Source organism: Pygocentrus nattereri, chromosome 15 (genome assembly GCF_015220715.1).
Source record: "Pygocentrus nattereri isolate fPygNat1 chromosome 15, fPygNat1.pri, whole genome shotgun sequence".
Lineage (NCBI taxonomy): Eukaryota > Metazoa > Chordata > Actinopteri > Characiformes > Serrasalmidae > Pygocentrus > Pygocentrus nattereri.
In genome coordinates, this window is record NC_051225.1 from 18,597,260 (window position 1) to 18,617,532 (window position 20,273).

At 38.7% G+C, this 20,273-nt stretch overlaps 1 protein-coding gene across 1 annotated transcript; it reads right to left on the reverse strand.

Moving 5' to 3' along the window:
* Positions 1-1,425: 1,425 nt before the first annotated feature.
* Positions 1,426-19,538, reverse strand: pex6 (peroxisomal biogenesis factor 6). The gene is made up of 17 exons (XM_017717859.2): positions 18,291-19,538; positions 18,039-18,208; positions 17,851-17,934; positions 17,542-17,647; positions 16,210-16,346; positions 15,920-16,031; positions 15,402-15,604; positions 14,974-15,160; positions 14,749-14,825; positions 13,203-13,335; positions 8,060-8,265; positions 7,727-7,788; positions 7,436-7,544; positions 6,201-6,317; positions 6,020-6,097; positions 4,198-4,337; positions 1,426-3,175 (listed from the first exon to the last, which is right to left on the reverse strand). Exons 1-17 carry the CDS (start codon positions 19,518-19,520, stop codon positions 3,039-3,041), a joined length of 3,288 nt encoding a protein of 1,095 aa, XP_017573348.1. The 5' UTR covers positions 19,521-19,538; the 3' UTR covers positions 1,426-3,038.
* Between the last annotated feature and the right edge of the window lie 735 nt (positions 19,539-20,273).

Sequence of the window (20,273 nt, forward strand, 5' to 3'; positions counted from 1 at the left end):
GGTTTCCCAAGGGGACGCTACTGAGAAGCTGGCTCACCAAGTCCCGACCCAGACTGCTGCTGCTCATCGCGGGCTTGAAGAGGCCTCAAGTCACCCTCATGAGAAGGAAAAGGATGAAGCGCACAAAAGTAGCAAAGGCCACGTAAGCGGTAAATATAGCTGTTTTTGCATGTAAGGTCAACCCCTCTTTTCGAGTTGAGATCCTCTATTGTTATTACCCTCAGGGTATAGTGAACAGGCTCTCGGGGTGAAACCATCTCTCAAGTACGAGGGACGTTTATAAAGAACAGTGGCATACATTACAAACAAAAATAATGAGTATTCTATAATTATACACTGTAAAGAAGCATGTGCCTAACGTATGTCACAAGATTGAACAAGATTTTTTTGTTGTTGGGTGTTTGATACTGTGCGTCAGTGGCTTTAGAACAGGATTGTGTGTCTTTTGACAGACTAGGATAAAAGAGGAATACATTTATTCCTCATTAACTATGCATATTTGACAAAGATCTGACTACTTTTACAAATTAAAGGAGAACCTACAGCTCTAAATGTGGCTTTAAGTAAAATGCTGCATTGTTTTTTTCAACAACACTGACAACAGAAATTTGGCTGATGCACTGAAGGGTTAATAGCCAATTGCCAACCAATTATCAACCAATTTACATTGTGTGAAGTCTTGGAACTGAGGTACGTCAAGGACTTTTTCAGTTTCCCATGCTACTTTCACATAACATCATGTTCAGTGTATGACCAAATGACACTGAACCAGTTTGAATTTCTGTCCAGTGTGAATGGCATTGTTATGAGGAGATTCTGCTAAAAACATGTTCCTTTACATCATAAAAACCTCATTGTTCATTTGTATTGTAGAACCTGCAATCGAATGCCACATTTCACTTGAGTCACTGACCCAGCGAGTAACCCTACCTGCTGTAGAGATGGAAGAAGCCCAAGATACTGAGGAACTAACTTATAAATCTGTGCCAAATCAACGAACTAAAAGCAAAAGCCAACCAAAGAGGAGATCGGAGTTTGTTGTCAAAGCAAGAGACCCACCACAGAGGTCCAGACCTCCCGACTGAAATCTGGCTCCATCTTTACCCCACACATGGCCATTTGTACATCCTTTCTCTTTAAAAATACACATTTGTTATGGTTCATGACACTACACTGAGTGTGACTGTACATTATTTTTCATTTCAGTGCCAAACACTTGGTTGAACAGAAGTGATTTCTACTCCTCTGTTCTCTAGTCAGTTTTTGATTTGTTCTAAATGATTGTGAATGATAGTGGCTATAGAAAAAAAGGGGAAAAAAGTGCAAATATCACTGGCTTGTGAAATCTGATAAACGGCACCAATGGGCTTATCATCTAAATAGCTATGACAGATGAAGTACTGAGACAATTAAAACAACTACTGCTTTTGTTACAGCAAATTGCTATTGTATTAATCAAACATACGGCCCAAATGGAAAAGCATGTGGCCGAGCATACAAGCAAACTGTCTTCAAGAGTGAGTATTTAAAGACACTGTTTAGTATGAACTGTCATAAATCCCACACAAATGCTTTATATTTTATACAGTGATATACAATATATGGTAAAACGTGGTAAAATCAAAACATTTGATATAGAGTTTTACAAGTCATTACTGGTGATAATTATACATGTACATGGCCATTACGAATGTTACTTAAAAACTACTGTGGCAAAACATGTACCAGTACTTGACTAGTTCCTGTTACTTAGTCCACCTTGGACTAGATCACTGGAACTAATGCCAGAAAGCACTGTAGGTTGGAAAAAAAAATAAGCTTGCACAGTTTGGAAGTTTACATATGAAATCAAAACTATTTTCTTATTTGAAATTCTGTCCTTTGTGTTTATACTGTCTTTTATTTTTCTTCCTAGCTCTTATGTCACCATGACATATAGATTTGTTGCAGGAATCTGATACGTTTACTTTTTTCATCTCTATAGGTTTTACATACTTACTTTTTCATTAAATAAACAAGGTAACACTTTATATTAAGCTGTCCTATTTGTCCTTTGTAATAAGTATGTTATAACAAAAGAACGGACCAAGAAGTAAAGCTTTACTTAATCTGAAAAGTGAAATGAACATTGTTTTTAATTGTTTTCTCTTCATATTCTTTATTTTGCTTTCAAAGAAGCTTTTTTATATACAACAAAGAGAAACAATTAGTAAATTGTAGACCATTTCGCTTAACATATGCCAACACATATACAAACCATTTGCATAGCAAATTAATTTTCCAATGAATTACAGAACATTACCACTTAATATAAAGTGTGACCAAATATCCATTTAAGTGTGCCTATTAAATAAATTAAAAAAAAAATCAAAATCTCTTGAGTTATGGTGCAAAAATGAGCATTGTGGATGACTTGCTCTCATCTCAAAACTTGTAATAGGTAAATCTGTTTACACTTCATCAACTACCTGTGAGCACATGTTTTTACAGAGAGGACTTTCCTCCTTACTTTCAGTTTTCCAAGAGGAAGGTGAAAAAAACCTTGGTATACAAGTACTACAGACTACAGGTGACTAATGAATACAGACTACAGGAGACTAATGAATGGCTTCCATTCAAGCACTCAAGCATTATCCAGTTAAAAATTCCACAAGGAAAGCCTTTCACTGTTATTTATCATACAGATTAGTGTGGGCACTGGAGACCAACCAGTAATTACATCCACTACCTTTCCTACGTTTGGGAGCCTCTCTGTTGCTTGCATAGTGTTATAGTAACAAAGAAGTAGAGCTTATCAGCACAATCATTCACTGAATGTTGAATTTTAAAGGGCATTTCCAAGATTAGCTAAAGTTTATGATAATTTAACAATTCTCAGATCAACACAGTGATTAGTTCCAGTTATCAATTATTCCAGTAATAACACTACATGTAAGTTACAGTAAGTTACATGTAAGGACAGCGCATCCCAGCAATGCACAGAATGAGGTGGTACATGCAGCAACGGCCAACTCCACCCATTGGTGCTAGGGGTATTGTTACTTTGTGGTGAATTTCTGCTGGATAAGTTTGTACTTGTGCAGCTCCTGCTCAGACACAGATGGCTGCAGGACATCAAGGGCCTGGCTAAAGTCCTCGGCACACAGTGTGAGCACACTATCCTCTGACTCGAGACCTGGGCATGAATGAAAGAGAAAAAGGGGGAGCATGAGACCAAGGGAATGAACGGGACAGAGATTGACAAATGAATGAATCAGAGAAGTGAAGAAATGAAGAAGAAGAATGGCAAAGGAACAAGAGAAAGAGAACAAGACAAAAAAAAAAAAAAGACTTGTACTGTCAACAAGATTTTGATTTGTTGTTATCACTTTTCCAATGAAAAGCCTAGGCCTGGATGATCACGATGGTATTATATTGCTCCTTATTAAAATGCTTTTTATATCAGGTACTGCATATGACAACAAAATATTGTGAAAAGCATTAAAACACTATGGAATATTTTCAATGAAGTAAAAGTGTTTCAAATGTCAAGTGAAGACTGGGGTTTCCTTTTATCTCGCTATAGTGTCTCAGTTAATGAGGAGATGAAAAATGGAGAGCATTATGCCAAAATGGTGACATTTAACACAAATGACATTCTCACCTCACTGCTGAACCACTCAAGGGTGGTGGGAAGTGACCTTTGTTTTGACATTTTCATTCAGCTCCATATAACTGGTCAATAACTTTAATGCTATTTAAAAAATATGTAGCGTGAACTTGAGAATGCTCAATGAACTCAGAAGATTGTTTTAAAAGCCAAATTACATTATTGTTGAACAACGTTAACCATCATAGGATGCATTTACTAAAAAATTCTCAGGTGAAAGGAAGTGAAGTTCAAGGTTAGCTCCTGGGTAAAACAATATGTTCTAACTGGTTCAGAATGAACATTGCTTTCGCAACCAACCAGAAGAGAAACAAAAGTGCCATGTCTATGGGACCTTTAAAAAAAGTGTTGCTCTTGGTATAATACAAGACAGACAGGCCATATTTTTCCTGCGCAAGGCATTTAAACCATTATGGATGACATGGTGTTTTTAATAAGGATTAATTGATTTAAAGACTGTACTGCTGTATCTGTGCATTTCTAATGGGTTCACCTTAAATGGACTTAGAATGTTGAACATTAATAGTAAAAGCATGCAGTTAAATAACCTTCACTGATGCGCAAAATCTTCCTCTTAATAGCAAACATCATGGCATCTGAACATAGTGCATACACATCAGCTCCTGTGAGTTGAGGAGGACACTGCTCCACTATGTCTGAGAGGTTGACAGTGGGATCCACCTTAAACCTGCAGACACAATCAGGCACAAACATTTGTATTACACTTAAAGTTTATCCGTTTGAACATTAAATATCTTGTCTTTGTAGTGTATTCAATTGAATATACACACATACACATACACATACATATACATATGGTTTCAGCACAACCTAAGCTTTACCATCCTAAGTCACCAGCAAACATGGAGAAGCAGAAATGCTCTCTAGACCAGTGTTTCCCAACCTGGTCCTCAGGGCCCAGAGACAGTCCACATTTTGTGCCGACCTAACTCACAATACATTATGTACAACCCCAATTCCAATGAAGTTGGGATGTTGTGTAAAATATAAATAAAAACAGAATATGATGATTTGCAAATCCTTTTCAACCTATATTCAATTTAATACACTACAAATACAAGATATTTCATGTTCAAACGGATAAACTTTATTGTTTTTTGTAAATGTTCGCTCATTTTGAACTTGAGGCCTGCAACACGTTCCAAAGCCCTTTTGGACAGGGGCAACAAAAGTTGAGAATTGCTCAAAAAACACCTGTTCGGATCAGTCCACAGGTGAACAGGTTAAATGCAATTGCAGGGAATTTAGGGATTTCATCATCTACAGTCCATATCATCAAAAGATTCAGAGAATCTGGAAAAATCTCTGCATGTAAGCGGCAAGGCAGAAAACCAATATTGAACGCCCGTGACCTTCGATCCCTCAGGCGGCACTGAGAGCGACATCATTCGCTAACGGATATTACCACATGGGCTCAGGAACACTTCAGAAAACCATTGTCAGTGAAAACACGTCATCGCTCCATCTATAAGTGCAAGTTAAAACTCTGCCATGCAAAGCGAAAGCCATATACCAACAGCCCGAGCTCAACTGAGATGGACTGACGCAAAGTCAGTTCAAATTGGTTTTGGAAATCATGGACGTCGTGTCCTCTGGGCCAAAGAGGAAAAGGACTGTCCAGATTGTTATCAGTGCAAAGTTAAAAAGCCAGCATCTCTGCTGGTATAGGAGTGTGTTAGTGCCCATGGCATGGGTAACTTGCACATATGCTGCCATCCAAGCAACTTCTTTTTCTAGGGACGTCCCTGTTTATTTCAGCAAGACAATGCCAAGCCACATTCTGCACGTGTTACAACAATGTAGTAAAAGAGTGCAGGTACTAGTCTCCCATTGAAAATGTGTGGCACATTATGAAGCGCAAAATACGACAACGGAGACCCGGAACTGCTGAGCAACTGAAGTCATACATCAAGCAAGAATGGGAAATAATTCCACCTACAAACCTTCAACAATTAGTGTCCTCAGTTCCCAAACGCTTATTGAGTGTTGTTAAAAGGAAAGGTGACACAGTGGTAAACATGCCCCTGTCCCAACTTCTTTGGAACGTGTTGCAGGCATCAAATTCAAAATGAGCGAATATTTGCAGAAAACAATAAAGTTTATCCGTTTGAACATTAAATATCTTGTCTTTGTAGTGTATTCAATTGAATATAGGTTGAAAAGGATTTGAAAATCATCGTATTCTGTTTTTATTTCTGTTTTACACAACATTGGGATTGGGGTTGTATAGAGGAAAAATGGACCGTCCGGGGACCAGAGGACTGGGTTGGGAACCACTACTCTTGACAATGTGGAATTTAGTCCTGAAAATAGTCTGGCAAGGTTAAAAGATCATTTTAAAGGACTCACTTTCGTACTATGGCCTTGAGAACCTGCAGTTGCGATTCCCTGTCTTCGTTGATCCCAACATAGACTAGTTTGTCAAATCTGAGAAGAAAAGCACAAAATAAATACTTAATTGCAAAAGCAAACAGAAATATTGTGACTCATGAACTGAATGTGTAAAGAAGCTGTCAGTCGGTATTCCTACCTGCCAGGCCTAAGCAACGAATGGTCAAGTAAATCTGGACGGTTTGTTGCACCAATCACAAAGACATCACTGGAAGAATGCAGACCATCAAGCTCAGCCAAGAGCTGAGACACAACCCTACCACAGTAAGGCAGACAGTCAGAAACCAGAACATACTAATCAGCTAGTGAGGGCTGCCTAAATTTTACTAGCACGCTTTTATTGTGACTCATGTAACAAACACACTGGACTTCATTTACGCCAATATCCATTGTGAGCTCCCGGGAAATCACATCAGCAAAGTGCAACTATGCACACTTTCATGTGAAATGGACACTTTCATAACACCAAAGGTGTATGTCTTTCCAGAGTGGACCCATGCAAGGCTGCTGGCCTTGACAACATACCTAAACAACATCTTCAACATTTGTCAGAGCCAGGCAATGGTGTGCTTCAAACCAGAGTGCTTCAAACTATTGGTCTGCACAGGACTGTTTTTTCAATCCCACACCCACAAGATTTCCCGCTCCTGCAGAAAACCAAGATCATCTGTCCCACTCCCACACTCAACAGAAACTAAGCTAAAGTCTATTCATAAATACGTTATCCTCTGCTGAAAAAACACTGCAGTCTTGGCCATCATACTCACTGTGAATATATATGATATGATATATGACTTAGTGACCGTTCTACCTTATTTAGGCTATTCATTCACTCACCTTTGTACATTAAAGGGTCTAACTTTGGAGAGAGTCAAAAGCTTCTGCCATCTGGTAAAAGGTAAGTGAGCTTTCATTCCACCACAAGCTTTATCCATGAGGAGGTCAGGTTATTGAACACACTGATCCCACAACCCCTTAACAGTCACTGTACACCTGCACCTGCATATTTTCTTTAAATCTTAATCTTTGAATGCTGCTATGGGAGCCCAGCTTTTTTGTTTAGTAGCATCATGTGTATTTTTTTGTTCTGTTCATTTATTGTCTTGAGGTTTTGTTGTTCTGTACATTTACTGTCTGGTGTTTTTATTGTGAAGTCTGTACTCATTTCCCATTGTTGTGCATCTACACTTCTACATAATTCTTTAAGCCTTTAAAAACAGATTTCTGTAAATCTGGTTTGCAACAATTTCTGTTGTCAAAAGCACAAAACAAATATACGCAAAATGGCTTAATTAAAACAGCTTACAGTGGAGGTTTTACAGAGCCTGGGTGTTGAATTATTCAGTATTAACCAGTACTCTTTGTGCAACAGACCTGTCCATCACTCCTCCTGAGTCTCCACTGCGACCTCGGTTAGGAGCCAAAGAGTCCAGCTCATCAAAGAAGACAATACAAGGAGCTGCAGCCCTAGCTTTGCTAAACACTTATGAAGACACAAAGGAAAAAGAAAAAAAGGCTTCCTTTTAACTTGGGATTTTTTTTGATTCTGTACAAATCTGCTGATTAACATATATGAAAGGTTTTACTCAGAGCGTGTTGTTCAGGGTTCACAGGCATTTAATTACAAGTGAACAAATGAGTACATTTCCCTAAAAGGATTCTTACCTTCTCTGATGTTCTCCTCACTCTGGCCCACATACATGTTTATGACCTCTGGCCCTTTGACACTGGAATCAAAAGCAACCATCTTAGTCATGTACTTCCCAGAAACTATGACACTATGAAGCTCCAAATAGGAAACAATCACAGTATTTGTTCCTCAGCAAAGTAATACTGACAGTTCATCAAGTTTGAGTTTTTTAAGACACAAGCTTCAAACTCATTAATGATGAATTGTGTCAGTGTGTTTAAGGCAAAAGCAATAAGTGCACAAGAACAAACATCTTGGAATGGGGAAAACATACATGCTCTGCACAAAAATGTATGCAGCATGTTCACCTGAGGAAAGTCATAGAGCATTCAGTAGCCACAGCTTTAGCAAGCAGGGTCTTGCCGGTGCCTGGTGGCCCATAGAGCAGGAGACCAGAGCGTCGCAGGTCAAGCGAGAGCAGCTCTGGATGCTCCAGAGGGAGTTGGATGGTATCCAAGATTTCTTTCTTCACATGCTGCAGACCCCCTACATCTTGCCACCTCACAGATGGGATCTGCCATTCACAAAAGACAAACTTTAATTCCTGAACTGTAGCGCTCTAAACAGATTGATTGTTTCCATCATGCAAATGTCATTAGTAACAGAAAGGCTAGTTAGGCCATCAATGGAAGATTTGTATATTTATTTTGAATGAAATCAAATTAAGCTATATAACAAAACCACCCATAGTTGCGTTTTGTATCTTCTGACCACCAGGGTGGTTCTTACCGAGGTATGAGGATGGTATGGGATGGTTCTCTAGCAGTGCCAGCTGTGCACTGAGAAAATATGCCAAACAGTGTGATACAATGGAGTTTCTTACCACTTGTCCAGGATGCATTTCAAATTTGCTAAAATTTTGCTGTGTGGAGTTGCATGTTCTCCCCTTATCTACGTGGGGTTCCTCCGGGTTCTCTGGTTTCCTCCCACAGTCCAAAGACATGCAGTCAGGCCAGTTGGACATGCTAAACTGCCCCTGGGTGTGAGTGACTGTCTGTGTCTGTCTGTCTGCCCTGTGATGGACTGGCGACCTGTCCAGGGTGTATCCTGCCTTCCGCCCGATGACCGCTGGGATAGGCTCCAGCACCTTAAACCTTCACTTTAATGAGCAGCTAACATGCAGCACAGTAAAGCAGCTGTTAAACACGTCTCACTGGCTGATCTAACACCACGTCCATACACTTCTGTCCTTAGCCTACACTACATTACACTAATGGCCACATTTCTGTATATGTGCTATTTTTACACACTATTTAGTGTGCTAGTGTGTGGTTTGGGATGGGTCACTAGTAATGCAGCAGGAAATCTGAGCCATTATGATTTCAGCTTTCATTTCATATCACTACTACAACAAATCAGATAAAAATCAAGGAAATATCTATATATCAGTTAATACACTTTAAAAATGAGATTTAAAGAGTGATAAAAACATGTTAAACTGCTGTTGCTGGATCGATTATGGCTCTCTCATTACAAACCTCCACAGCACTGCTGAACAAACCTGATGTTGCGTACAAAAATGGTGGCAGTGTTACTGTGATGTCATCGGAATACTATCACAATGTCTGCTTAAAAGCACCACCTAAGCTGCTACACAGAGCCTGCCTATGAGTGAGTGGTTTTCTACTCCATGTTTATTTTACACTAAATACAAAATACACAACACAATTATAGAAAGCAGAACATTTAAAGTATAGCTGGATCTGTGTTTGTCTGTGCTCTCTATAAAAAACTGGTTTGTCCTCCGCTCAGGGTTTCTAAATCAAAATGATCTGAATATAAATTCAATCCGGTATTGCTACTGATAGTTCAAAATAAAATTCAGAATTTTTATTTAATAGTTTTACCATTTTGTCTAAATACTATGTACATAAAGACAGAATCTTTAAAAACTCTCCCAACTGGTTAGCATTCCAAAATGAATGTTTGGCCTTTTTTTTTTAAACACAAAAACTGAAAATTCAAGTAGTTAAAATGTGCTAATTGTTACATTTAACATTTTTTAAAAACTCATTAATTTATTTATTATAAATTAATTATTATAAATTATTTTTTTTTATCAATATTTGTTTTCTATCCTGTGGTTAGTTTTACGCAAGTTCTTATTCTGTTAATACGAATTGAACAGATTGTTTCTGCTCTGTTTATCAAATTTGCTGTACAAAATGTATTTGTAAAGCCTTTTTAATACTAAAAAAAAAAAAAAAAAAAAAAAAAAACAATTTCTAGCACAGCCCAGGTAGTGAGAATTGGAAGCAACATACCACTGTTGCACACAGCCCAAATCAAGTCGAAATTGGGTAGTCACAAAGTTCGTATCACTGATAAAGACTTTAATCACACAAAAAAACTAAGTCACTTCTACTTCTGGGTCGTGGGGTGTGATGGAGCCTATCCCAACTGACTTCGGGCAGAAGGCAGGATACATCCTGGTAGGGGTGGGAATCTCTTGGCACCTCACGATTCGATTACGATTCCAAGGACCGCGATGAGATTATAAAACGATTATTGATGCATCTTTTTTTCTATACAGGATCTCTTTTTTTTCTCACTGCGTGACAACTTCGTACTTTTAAAGCAAAGTATTTGTAATTATCTACATTGCATTTACTTCAAATATCTTTTATTAGTAAATCAGATGGAAGTGATGTAAGTGAACTGGAAGACTCTCATTCACTGAGATGCTGCTGCCACTCAACTGTTTTAAAATGCGCTGTTACGGTGAAACAATATCCTGTGATAATGGATGTACACGCAGCACGTTACCGTCGTCCTGCCCGTTTTCTTTAGTGATTTTATAACTTCGGATTTGGTCATGTTGTGGAGAATCAGGGGTCACCGTGTCAGCAAAATATCTGCGAGACGGGTCTTATGCAACACAGAGCGAAAGCTCCGTTTCTCAACAAGACTGCAGGTCACTTAGCAACACAGTCTCTCCTGGATAGTAGCTACTAAAAGGCAGAAAGAGATTTAGCCAAGACAAACATTCAGAGACCTATTCGCATTTATAAGCACTGCAATTGGTTTCCTGGAATGTTAAATCTGCAGTGAGAGGCTGTCAAAATCTAAAAAGTTGCAAAGATGAAGTTGCTTCTCTTTTGGAAAAATTCGAACAAGAAAGTAGAGAAGCGACTTCAGCCTTGTAAAACAGCCGAATGATGAGAGACATTTTACAATAAGCTGCTCTACTTCTGAGGAAATGTTTTCTGATGGAAAGGGGAGGAAAGAGGCTATAGCTGAGCTAAAAGCAGAGCAAAGTAAGTCTGTGTTTTCATTCAGAATTTTTTAGCCTATACTGGGACATTGGCACACACAGACATAGTGGGCATTAAATGTTGTGGCTCCCAAGGTGGTCTAATTTTTGTTGAAACGACAAAATGGCTCTTCTTCACATTTGGGTTGTGACTCCTGATCTAACCTGGCTTTTAATGCAGAGGGTGCCAGTCGGATTTCTCACTCATCCAGTGGTGTTTTTGCTATGTGCCGCTACAGACTTTCAGGGTGCTGCGCCTACCCACTTAAAGTTCCACCCGTTTGCGTTCCGTCAACATTACGTTATAAATTAAAATTTAGAAAATCGCTTTGACATTTGTGAATCGATTCAAATCGTTCACGTCTGCATCATGATGCTTCTAAGAATCTATTTTTTTCCCCGCACCCCTACACCGTGGACAGGTCGCCAGTCCAACGTAGGGCAGACAGACAGAGAGACAGACATACACAATCACTCTAGGGAAAACTTGGCATGTCCAACTGGCCAGACTGCATGTCTTTGGCCTGTGGACTAAACTGGAGCACCTGGAGGACACCCACGCAGACACGGGGAGAACATGCAGACTACACTCTGAAAGGACCCTGGTCGCCAAGTTGGTGAACTGAACCTAGGCCCTTCTTGCTGTGAGGCAACAGCGGTACCCAGCATGCCGCCCTAAGACTTTAATTACAGATCTATTCATTTTAAAAATGAATTAAGTGGTGTAGCACAACTTGATTTAAAATAAAACCCAGATTACCAAATCCTTATTTAACCCTAAAAATTAAACTAGCCCTAAACTCTCTAGACTCTGATCCTCCTTAAATTTCCTTAATACGGTCCTAACTTCAGTAGAACACAAAGACTAAGGACACTAAGTGTCCTAACTCCTGTTTTAACTATTAGTTTCTACTGTTTTAAGGCAGCCGTGACAGACTGCATATTTCACTATTAGCATAATGACATTACATTATTTAGTGTTTTTTGTTTTTCTAACTCTGCATTTTAAAACTTTCATACACTTCAACACAATCTCTACCGACCGCTCTTATTACTTTCATATGTTAATGTTGATCAAAACCTGTCAATATAATATTACAGTGATGCACTGAATAACGAGGAGTTGAATTTGTGGCTTTTTATTAGGAAGAGTAACGTCAGTACTATCAGCTAAAGCATTTGGGAAATAAGACACTGAAACTGTGGAGCAGTGATGCTTTAAAAAACAGCATGGAGCATTGTCACAATACTTATAATGACTAGTTTATTGCACTTTAGTTTTGTTTTGACCTTCTTACATTAATGGTGGTAGCTGTACCTTACACTTACACATTATTTTGATCATGTATTTACATTTCAGCCATGCACAACTGATTGTTACCAGATATAACAACTGATTGTCGACTTCAACTGTTAAAACTTCCGAACTTAAGCTGTAAAATAAAATGTAAAAATTCAGCTTCTGTAATACAGATTTGTCCTAACAAAAACAGGAATTTTCTATAATGTGGATCTAGGTTCGAGGATCGAGGAAGACTGTAGAGTGACTTGAATATATATAAGCTTGACTATGTCACACACTAATGTCATGAGGTGACTGTTTAGCATAGACGAGAGCAGGCAGATTAAATATTTGTCTAAACTTTGTTTGAACTTGAACTGTCTAAAACTATAGTGAATCATATTGTGAATATCACTCCTCCAGCCACTGGGAAGGGCCATTTGTCCATTCTGATGGAAGCAGACAAAGCCCGACACTCAATAACTCTTTCATAATTTCTTTCATTCTTTTCTAAATAACTACTGTTACAGTGGAATTTGCCTGACTGGCCATAGGATCTGGGCTCCTAATAGCTATAAATTAGTAGAGTGTTGTTATTTTATGCTATTAAATTGTCAAAGATCTCTGAATTTGTCAAATTAGAAAGGCCAGACAAATTACATGGGCCGTTTTCATCCAAAAGGGGGCTGAGGCTTTACACAAGGGCAAATTACCCAAATGTGTTGCTCAAATCTGTAATTTCTTGGTCTGCAGCTTGCACAGCTAGAAAACCATCCACTTCTCTTGGTAATAACCACCCTGGCAGTCATCCACTACTTACATAACCACAGTTAAATACTTAAGTAGCATATACATGAGAGAATTAAACCCTGGTGCTTTGCTGTGTTGGGTTCAAATGGTCCTAAAGCAAACTTACCTTAGGTGCTCCAATGGCCTGGGAGTGGGCCTCCTGTAAGGACTCCAGAGCTTTGGTAAAGTCAGCAGCCATGATAGTCACACCACACACACACAGGTCCTCTTCCTCCTGAGCACTGGCTCCATGTGGATAGCTACGCAGCAAACCAAACAGGTTTGTATATAAAACAAGGCCCAAAGACCAAAGGAAATGCACTCTTTATTTATATTCCTTTCACGTTAACATACAGTGCCTGGACCATGGGGACTAAATATTTTAGGCTACATAACCAGCTGCTTGTTTTAAAGTCAATGTAAAACCAAAATTCAAAGGCATGTTCCTCCCATACTATGAAGTATTTCCAAGTGAAATATGATATGAGGGAAGGTCTCTAAACTGACAGAGATTGTACCTTTGTGAAACTTTCTCGTTTTTTGAGATTGTTTCTCGTTAGTTTTTCAAAATAATGGCTTAGAACTTCAAAATAATGAGATGATATTTCACAATAATGACTTAAAATCTCAAAATAGAAGATTCCACACCTGCTCAAATCTAGCAAATGAGGTAGTCCTGTTGTTCCTACCAATTGCAACATGGTTTACTGAAAAAGTGAGCAATAATTAGTATAATAATAAATAATTGGTTAGGTGACGTACGAGCTGTAAGAGTAAATCATATTCATTTTCTCTATAGATATTTATAAAAATCCTTTCATAAACAGTTTTAACCACTCAACCCAACCAGTCAGTTATGAGATAAATTATGACATACAAATGAAATCGGAGCAAAGAAAATCTGAAAAATTAACAAAATAGCATAGGTACAGGATTTATCACTCAGTGATAAGTGGGGGTGGTGGGAGGGAGAGGTAAAACCTTGTATTATTACTGAATATTTTTCCCCTTGCAGCAGATATTGAGAGGTGGGTAAAATCACACCATGAGAACTGCTAATTGGTAAAAGATTATTCCAAAACAAAATTATATAATATTATGGATCATGCTTAATATAACCAGGGACATTAAAACAGGAACTACAAAGTTTAAAAAGGCAATGTTACATCTAAACACCCAGCTCTTACTGTGTTGCTTGACACAGAAAAAGCCTTTGACCGCGTGGAGTGGGCCTTTCTTTTAGCCACACTTGAGAAATTTAATTTGGGACCAAATTTTATTAACCTAGTTTAACTTTTATATTCCGAACCCCGGGCCACAGTTTTAATCAACGGACAAATGTCACAAGTTATACATGTGAAAAGAGGCACAAGACAAGGTTGTCCTCTTTCACCTCTCATCTTTTCTTTGGTGATTGAACCACTGACTGAGTCAATTTTTAGGTGTTAAAGTGGGAGTGGAAGATCATGTTTTGTTATTTATCTCTTTAAAAAAAAAAGGCAATGTTGATTTCTGGGTGACTCACATTAGTCTAAAAAATTTGTGATAACTCAATGACCTGATCTATATAGACATGATTATGCATGTCTTAGGTTTTTGTGACATTACATGTTACAAAAGTAGTTATGCAGAACAGTTTCCATAATGATACAAACAAGAAGTGAATAACTCACTAAGTTGTCATCAGCCGCTGGTGAGCTGCTTTTCCAGCACTGGTGAGGAGTGCACAGAAATCCCCCAATACAAAGCCCTTCAGAGAGAGTACAATGGTCAATGAAACCAAGATGAGATCCACACTTAACAAGCAATCATGATAAAGAATTACTAAGTCATTACTAAGGGACAATTTGCCACTTTATGTATAAAAAGGTGGGAAATGCCTTAGTAGGCCTTTTTACCGCAGTCTGCTTAGCAATCTTGGCAAGACTGGCATCTTTTGCTAGGGTGATGTCTTCAGTTAGGCTGGTAAGAATGGCTTTTCTCTGCTCCTCTGAGTGACTTTCCATTGCCACCTGGTGCACAAAGGCTGCCATCACATCTGCAAACACATCCCGCTGGTCACTCACAGTGCCAACCACGATTACTCTGCAATGGGAGAGAACATATTCCATTGGCAGGGCAGGCTGACATTTCTCTGAAGAAAAGTGTCTCCATTGCTTGGAATAACTGTTCCTGCATATGTTTAACAGCACCTACAGTTTGTAGCAATACTTTCACTTTTTCTTCACCTTTAATCCAAAGCTTTTTGTCTTTTGTGTCAATTTACAAAGCATGAAAGAAAAGATCTTTCAAAAATTTTACACAAAAGCAAAATCTGTTACTTTACCTTGAGTGGCTGTCAGCAATGAGTTGGCAAAGAGCAGAGACTACCCTAGAGTCCATTTCGGTGCCATCTCGCCGCTGGCTAAGTAATTGCAGGTTCCTTAGCAACAGCACACAAGGGTGATGGAGCTCAGCTTTGTGGAAGACTGCCTTCATCTTAGACTCACATGCAGCTGCAGTGTCTCCACATAGGGTCACACAGTCCACCTGTGAAAACACACGAGTAATTTTGTCAGAGTGTGTTTACAGTTTTGATGTGTTGTGCTATATTTGTGGATGGTCAAATTTACAGATTCTCATCCAAGACCTTAGGAACCACCAGATATTTCACAAGGTTTTACAGTAGGCAAACAAGTCTATCCAACAGAAGAACTAAGGGGCGTTTCTACTAAACAGCCTTCACTGTATTATCCAACTTACTGAGAAATCCAGTTTTGAGAATACCACAACCAAAAATTTAGACTGATTAGGTGGTTCAGAACACTAATTTAATCTTTGGTTTAATAAGGAGTATACTGAGACCTTCAGCAGATGCAGATGTAGCCTCCTACATGCTGCCTTGATCGCTGTGACCTTACCACTTCCATTTGGACCCACGAGAAGAACAGAGCAGCCTCGCTTCCAAAAAGCACACCTTTTACATACAAAGAAAACAATGAGCAAAAACTAAAAACCCTAAAGAACTAAAGCACTTCAGAAATTCACTTTTGTTTTGGATGTATAAGGCATTTTAGGCATTGAAAAAACTATTGTTTTTTCATCTGGAGAACACTACTGTTTCCTTTTATAATTCATAGTGCAAGAACACTGACCTTTCAGTCAGGTGAGGCTGTATGATCGTGACAAGTTGCTCAACAGTGCTTGAGAGAGCTGGAGGGGACAGACATGTCCAGAATGATGGACCCACCTCCAAAATGGAACACGGTGCTAGGCTATTGGTAGAGCCTCTCTGCAGACAACCAATAACAGAAGCTTTCATTAAGTATACATATACACACATAAACTCACAATTACACAGCACAGTTAATGTCCAAAAGTATCAGGACTAAGGGTGTAGCAATACACTGTGACAACACACTGTGATGCGTGATGTGACAATGTGGAAAGCTTGTACAATAATGTAAATTTAGCTAAAATTCTTACTGCAGAATAATCATGATATATTACCATGACCCAAATTCAGCAACAAAGTATGTGAGCTTTACAGAGCCATACCCTACCACTTGCATTTTCCCAGATGGTCACATAATTCTAATGTGATGCGTTTAAAACCATGACTATATTTTTCTCAGACAATGTATAACACATCTAGCGGTTCTTTTGCAAAACAAAATATTGCCACACTAGCAAGTTGACATCATTCCTCTGAACAAGCCAATTTTTATAAACTTTCCAAATGGCACAGAAACTATGCATGAGTGTGTTGGATTAATTGTAGATGTGGAAAGAATAATAATTTGCCATTTAAAGTACCACAACATTCAAAAATAACTTAATAAAATAATTAAACCTGCTGTATAATGCCATCTAATGCACTTAAATTGCTGGACACTAAGCCACAATCATCTTAATACACATCAGCAAGTGATGTCACACTTCACAGTTCATTCAAATTTTGTTAAAAAACACAGTGAGAATACTGAATTGTGAACCTGATATCATGAATCAAGTTCAACAGTGAACTAAGTGTATTGTTACACCCCTCTTTTAGACTCAAGCTAATCAAATTCATAATCAAGAAAAATGAAGGGTATTAATAGGGAGATGATCCTGCTTTCGCTGTAGTAACGTCCTCTACTCTTCAAGAAAGATTTCCATTAGATACTGGAACGCTGATAAGGGGATCTGATTCCATTCAGCCACAAGGGCATTAGTGATGCCTGGCAATGATTGTTGGCTGTTTAGATCTGGCTTGAAACGGACATCCAGTTTATCACAAAAAGTGTTAAATCATGTTTTATTCTTACAGAGAAATCAATGGTTGACGTGCAGAAAATAAGTTTTGAGAGTATTTACTATATTTGGTGAATCATATAGGAAACAGGCCCTTTAAGACAAAGCCTCCCAATTTCAGAAGACAATATGAATTCATTGTGCTGTTTGTGGCAAGCTTTACTTTGAGTTGTATCAGAGTTTACCCTTACCATATACAAAGAGGTGTGGTCTGTATCTGCAAGATAACATGCCACCTCTCCTTCCTCTTCAGAAAAGCCTGTTACCTGCTTCACTTTAAAATATAAGACTGGCCACCTGTAGGGAATATCAATGGATTACAGAAATAAACTGTAATGCATTATGACTGCATGGTAAAGCAAACATATCCTGCAATATATCCAGCTATTTTGCTTCTACAACCTTTACAATGAACTTTGAACTTCCTTGAATCTTCAATTTCAAAACAAATCAAGCTAGAATGCAAAAATGAGTAATAATATGCAAAAGAGAATATAAACCTTGTGACTCCATCAGTGCTGCTCTCCACAAATTCAGGACATCCTTGGACTGGGATACCCAGCATCAATCCCTGCTGGACGAGCCTAAAACACAAATAAGAGGGAAAATTAAGAAAAAACTTTAAACACACATAACACACCATTAAAACATTTCATGGGCATGAGTATTAATACAGGATAATCTGAACCTTGGTGTAGTGAAGTGCTTAAAGAGAATATCGTCAAAGGGTCCATAAGAGTTATAATCTGGAGATATGACAGCTTCAATGTGAAGCTCTTTGGCATATGAAGGCGCAGCAGAGCAGCATGCACTTGCTGATAGTTTCAACCTCGTCTCTGATGGTGCCTGGTTCCATCTCTGCACAAATCAATTCAAGAGTAGTGTTTATCAATGCATTATCACAGCTAAATACAGACATACATGATCCAACACTGCTCACCTTTATTTTGACAGCCTTATTCCCAACTGGTATTGGCTCTCCATTTGACATGTTGAACCACTGAACAGGTGAGATGAAACCCACATTATCACCAGCATCCATGTCTGTAAACCTGTCCCAATTAAATGCCATGATTTTAGCAAGGTGGACATCCCCTCTGGCCTTGGCTGTAAACTTTGAGATGCTTTCATTTTCTGCTCCTCCAGGACTTTGCACTAGTTCTGTCCTCGAAGACTTTTTTCCCTTCCCCAAAGGAGGGCACAGTGCAGACACAACCCATTCCCCATTGAACAACCCCAGCTTCAGTAACAAGTTCTTGCTCACAAAAATCATGCTGTCCGTGTCCACCTCAGCACCCTGCTCTACCCTCAGGCTCAGTTTACCCTGCCTGTAGAGCCTGACAACATCAACAACCTTCACATCTAGCCTACACTCAAGAGCCTGAAGAAAACCTGTGAAGCCAGAGGAGATCAACAGTTTATTGTTCAACAAGGAGCTCCCTGGACCAAGACTGTTTGCATAGTGGGCAAAGTCAGAAGCAAACAGGGATAAATTTGAAGGTCTGCTCAGAGGGTTGACAAAGAGGTCCAGCATGGCATGACTAAGCAGAAGATCCCTGCAATCAGAGACCACAACGCTAGTGTGGATGGTAATCATTCCCTGAGTGACTGGCGTACACTCCAACACAACCAGATCTGACATGTACTGATTTATCTGTGTGGTATCATCGCCAAGAAAAGGGTGGTATGGCAAAACCAACACATCGCCTTGCCGTGCCATCAACGTCTGCTTATGACACGATGCCAATACGAGCAGAACGCTGGAGAACTTCTCTGATGATGCCCATTTAAAACTTTGCTTTGTTCGAGCGCCAATAACAATCCTGTTAAGAGGCAAAAGCTGCAGTGGACGGACAGTTCCTCTCATATTTTCTTGAAGTTCGTAGTGTAAGAGAAACGTTTTGCTCACATAAACCCCAAGAGCGCTGTCGTTACTGCAGGCACTCAGCGCACTGCCGTCAATCTGTTCTTCCGCTGTTACATGGGCGCAAACTAAAAAGCCCGATTTCCTGGACGGCTGAGTTTCACGAACAGTTAACATCAACGCACAGCTGAGTTCACTGCAGCTCGGAAAGACTCTAGTGAACTGTAACTTACTGACAGCTACGCGTAACGGGTGTAAATGCGCTGGAAAGTGTTCGAGGCAAAACAGTCTCATGTAGGTCGCCATGTTGAATCCGCGTACATGCGCATTACCGCATTACAACGACACCCCCACCGGTAGCAGAAGAGTAAATGATATTCATTTTCTCTATAGACATTTAGAAAAATCCTTTCATAAAGACCATACAACCCAAACAGTTAGCAATGAGATAAATTATGACATTATACAAATGAAATCGGAGCAAAAAACATTTAAAAAACGAACAAAATATCCTAGGTACAGGACTGTACTTAATGTCAGAATCAACTACATATCCCACAATGCACTGTGAATGGGTTCAACCAATCACTTTCATTCCTTTTCTGCCAACACTTGCTATGGTTTTTTTTAACCGATTCAGTGTTTCTGTAGATGTTTCCGTGTTTTTTTACTCATATACACATATACAGAGTGTGTGTGTATATATATATATATATATATATATATATATATATATATATATATATATATATATATATATATGCTTTCTCTCTCTCTCTCTCTCTCTATATATATATATATATATATATATATATATATGTGTGTGTGTGTGTGTGTGTGTGTGTATATATAAAATAGTAGATAAAATACACCTAAAGAGGAGATGAGGACTCAAAATGTGCCATTTCCATGGAATGACCCATATATATATATATATATATATATATATATATATATATATATATATATATAGATATATATACATATATGGGTCATTCCATGGAAATGGCACATTTTGAGTCCTCATCTCCTCTTTAGGTGTATTTTATCTACTGGGTC

Excerpts from the sequence above, each read along its gene's own strand:
- pex6 (XM_017717859.2), bottom strand. The coding sequence starts at position 19,520 with ATGGCGACCTACATGAGACTGTTTTGCCTCGAACACTTTCCAGCGCAT. Across the intron at positions 17,935-18,038 it reads AAGCACTTCACTACACCAAG|GCTCGTCCAGCAGGGATTGA; the intron begins GTTCAGATTATC and ends TTTGTGTTTTAG. Across the intron at positions 3,176-4,197 it reads GATTTTGCGCATCAGTGAAG|GTCTCGAGTCAGAGGATAGT; the intron begins GTTATTTAACTG and ends ATTCATGCCCAG.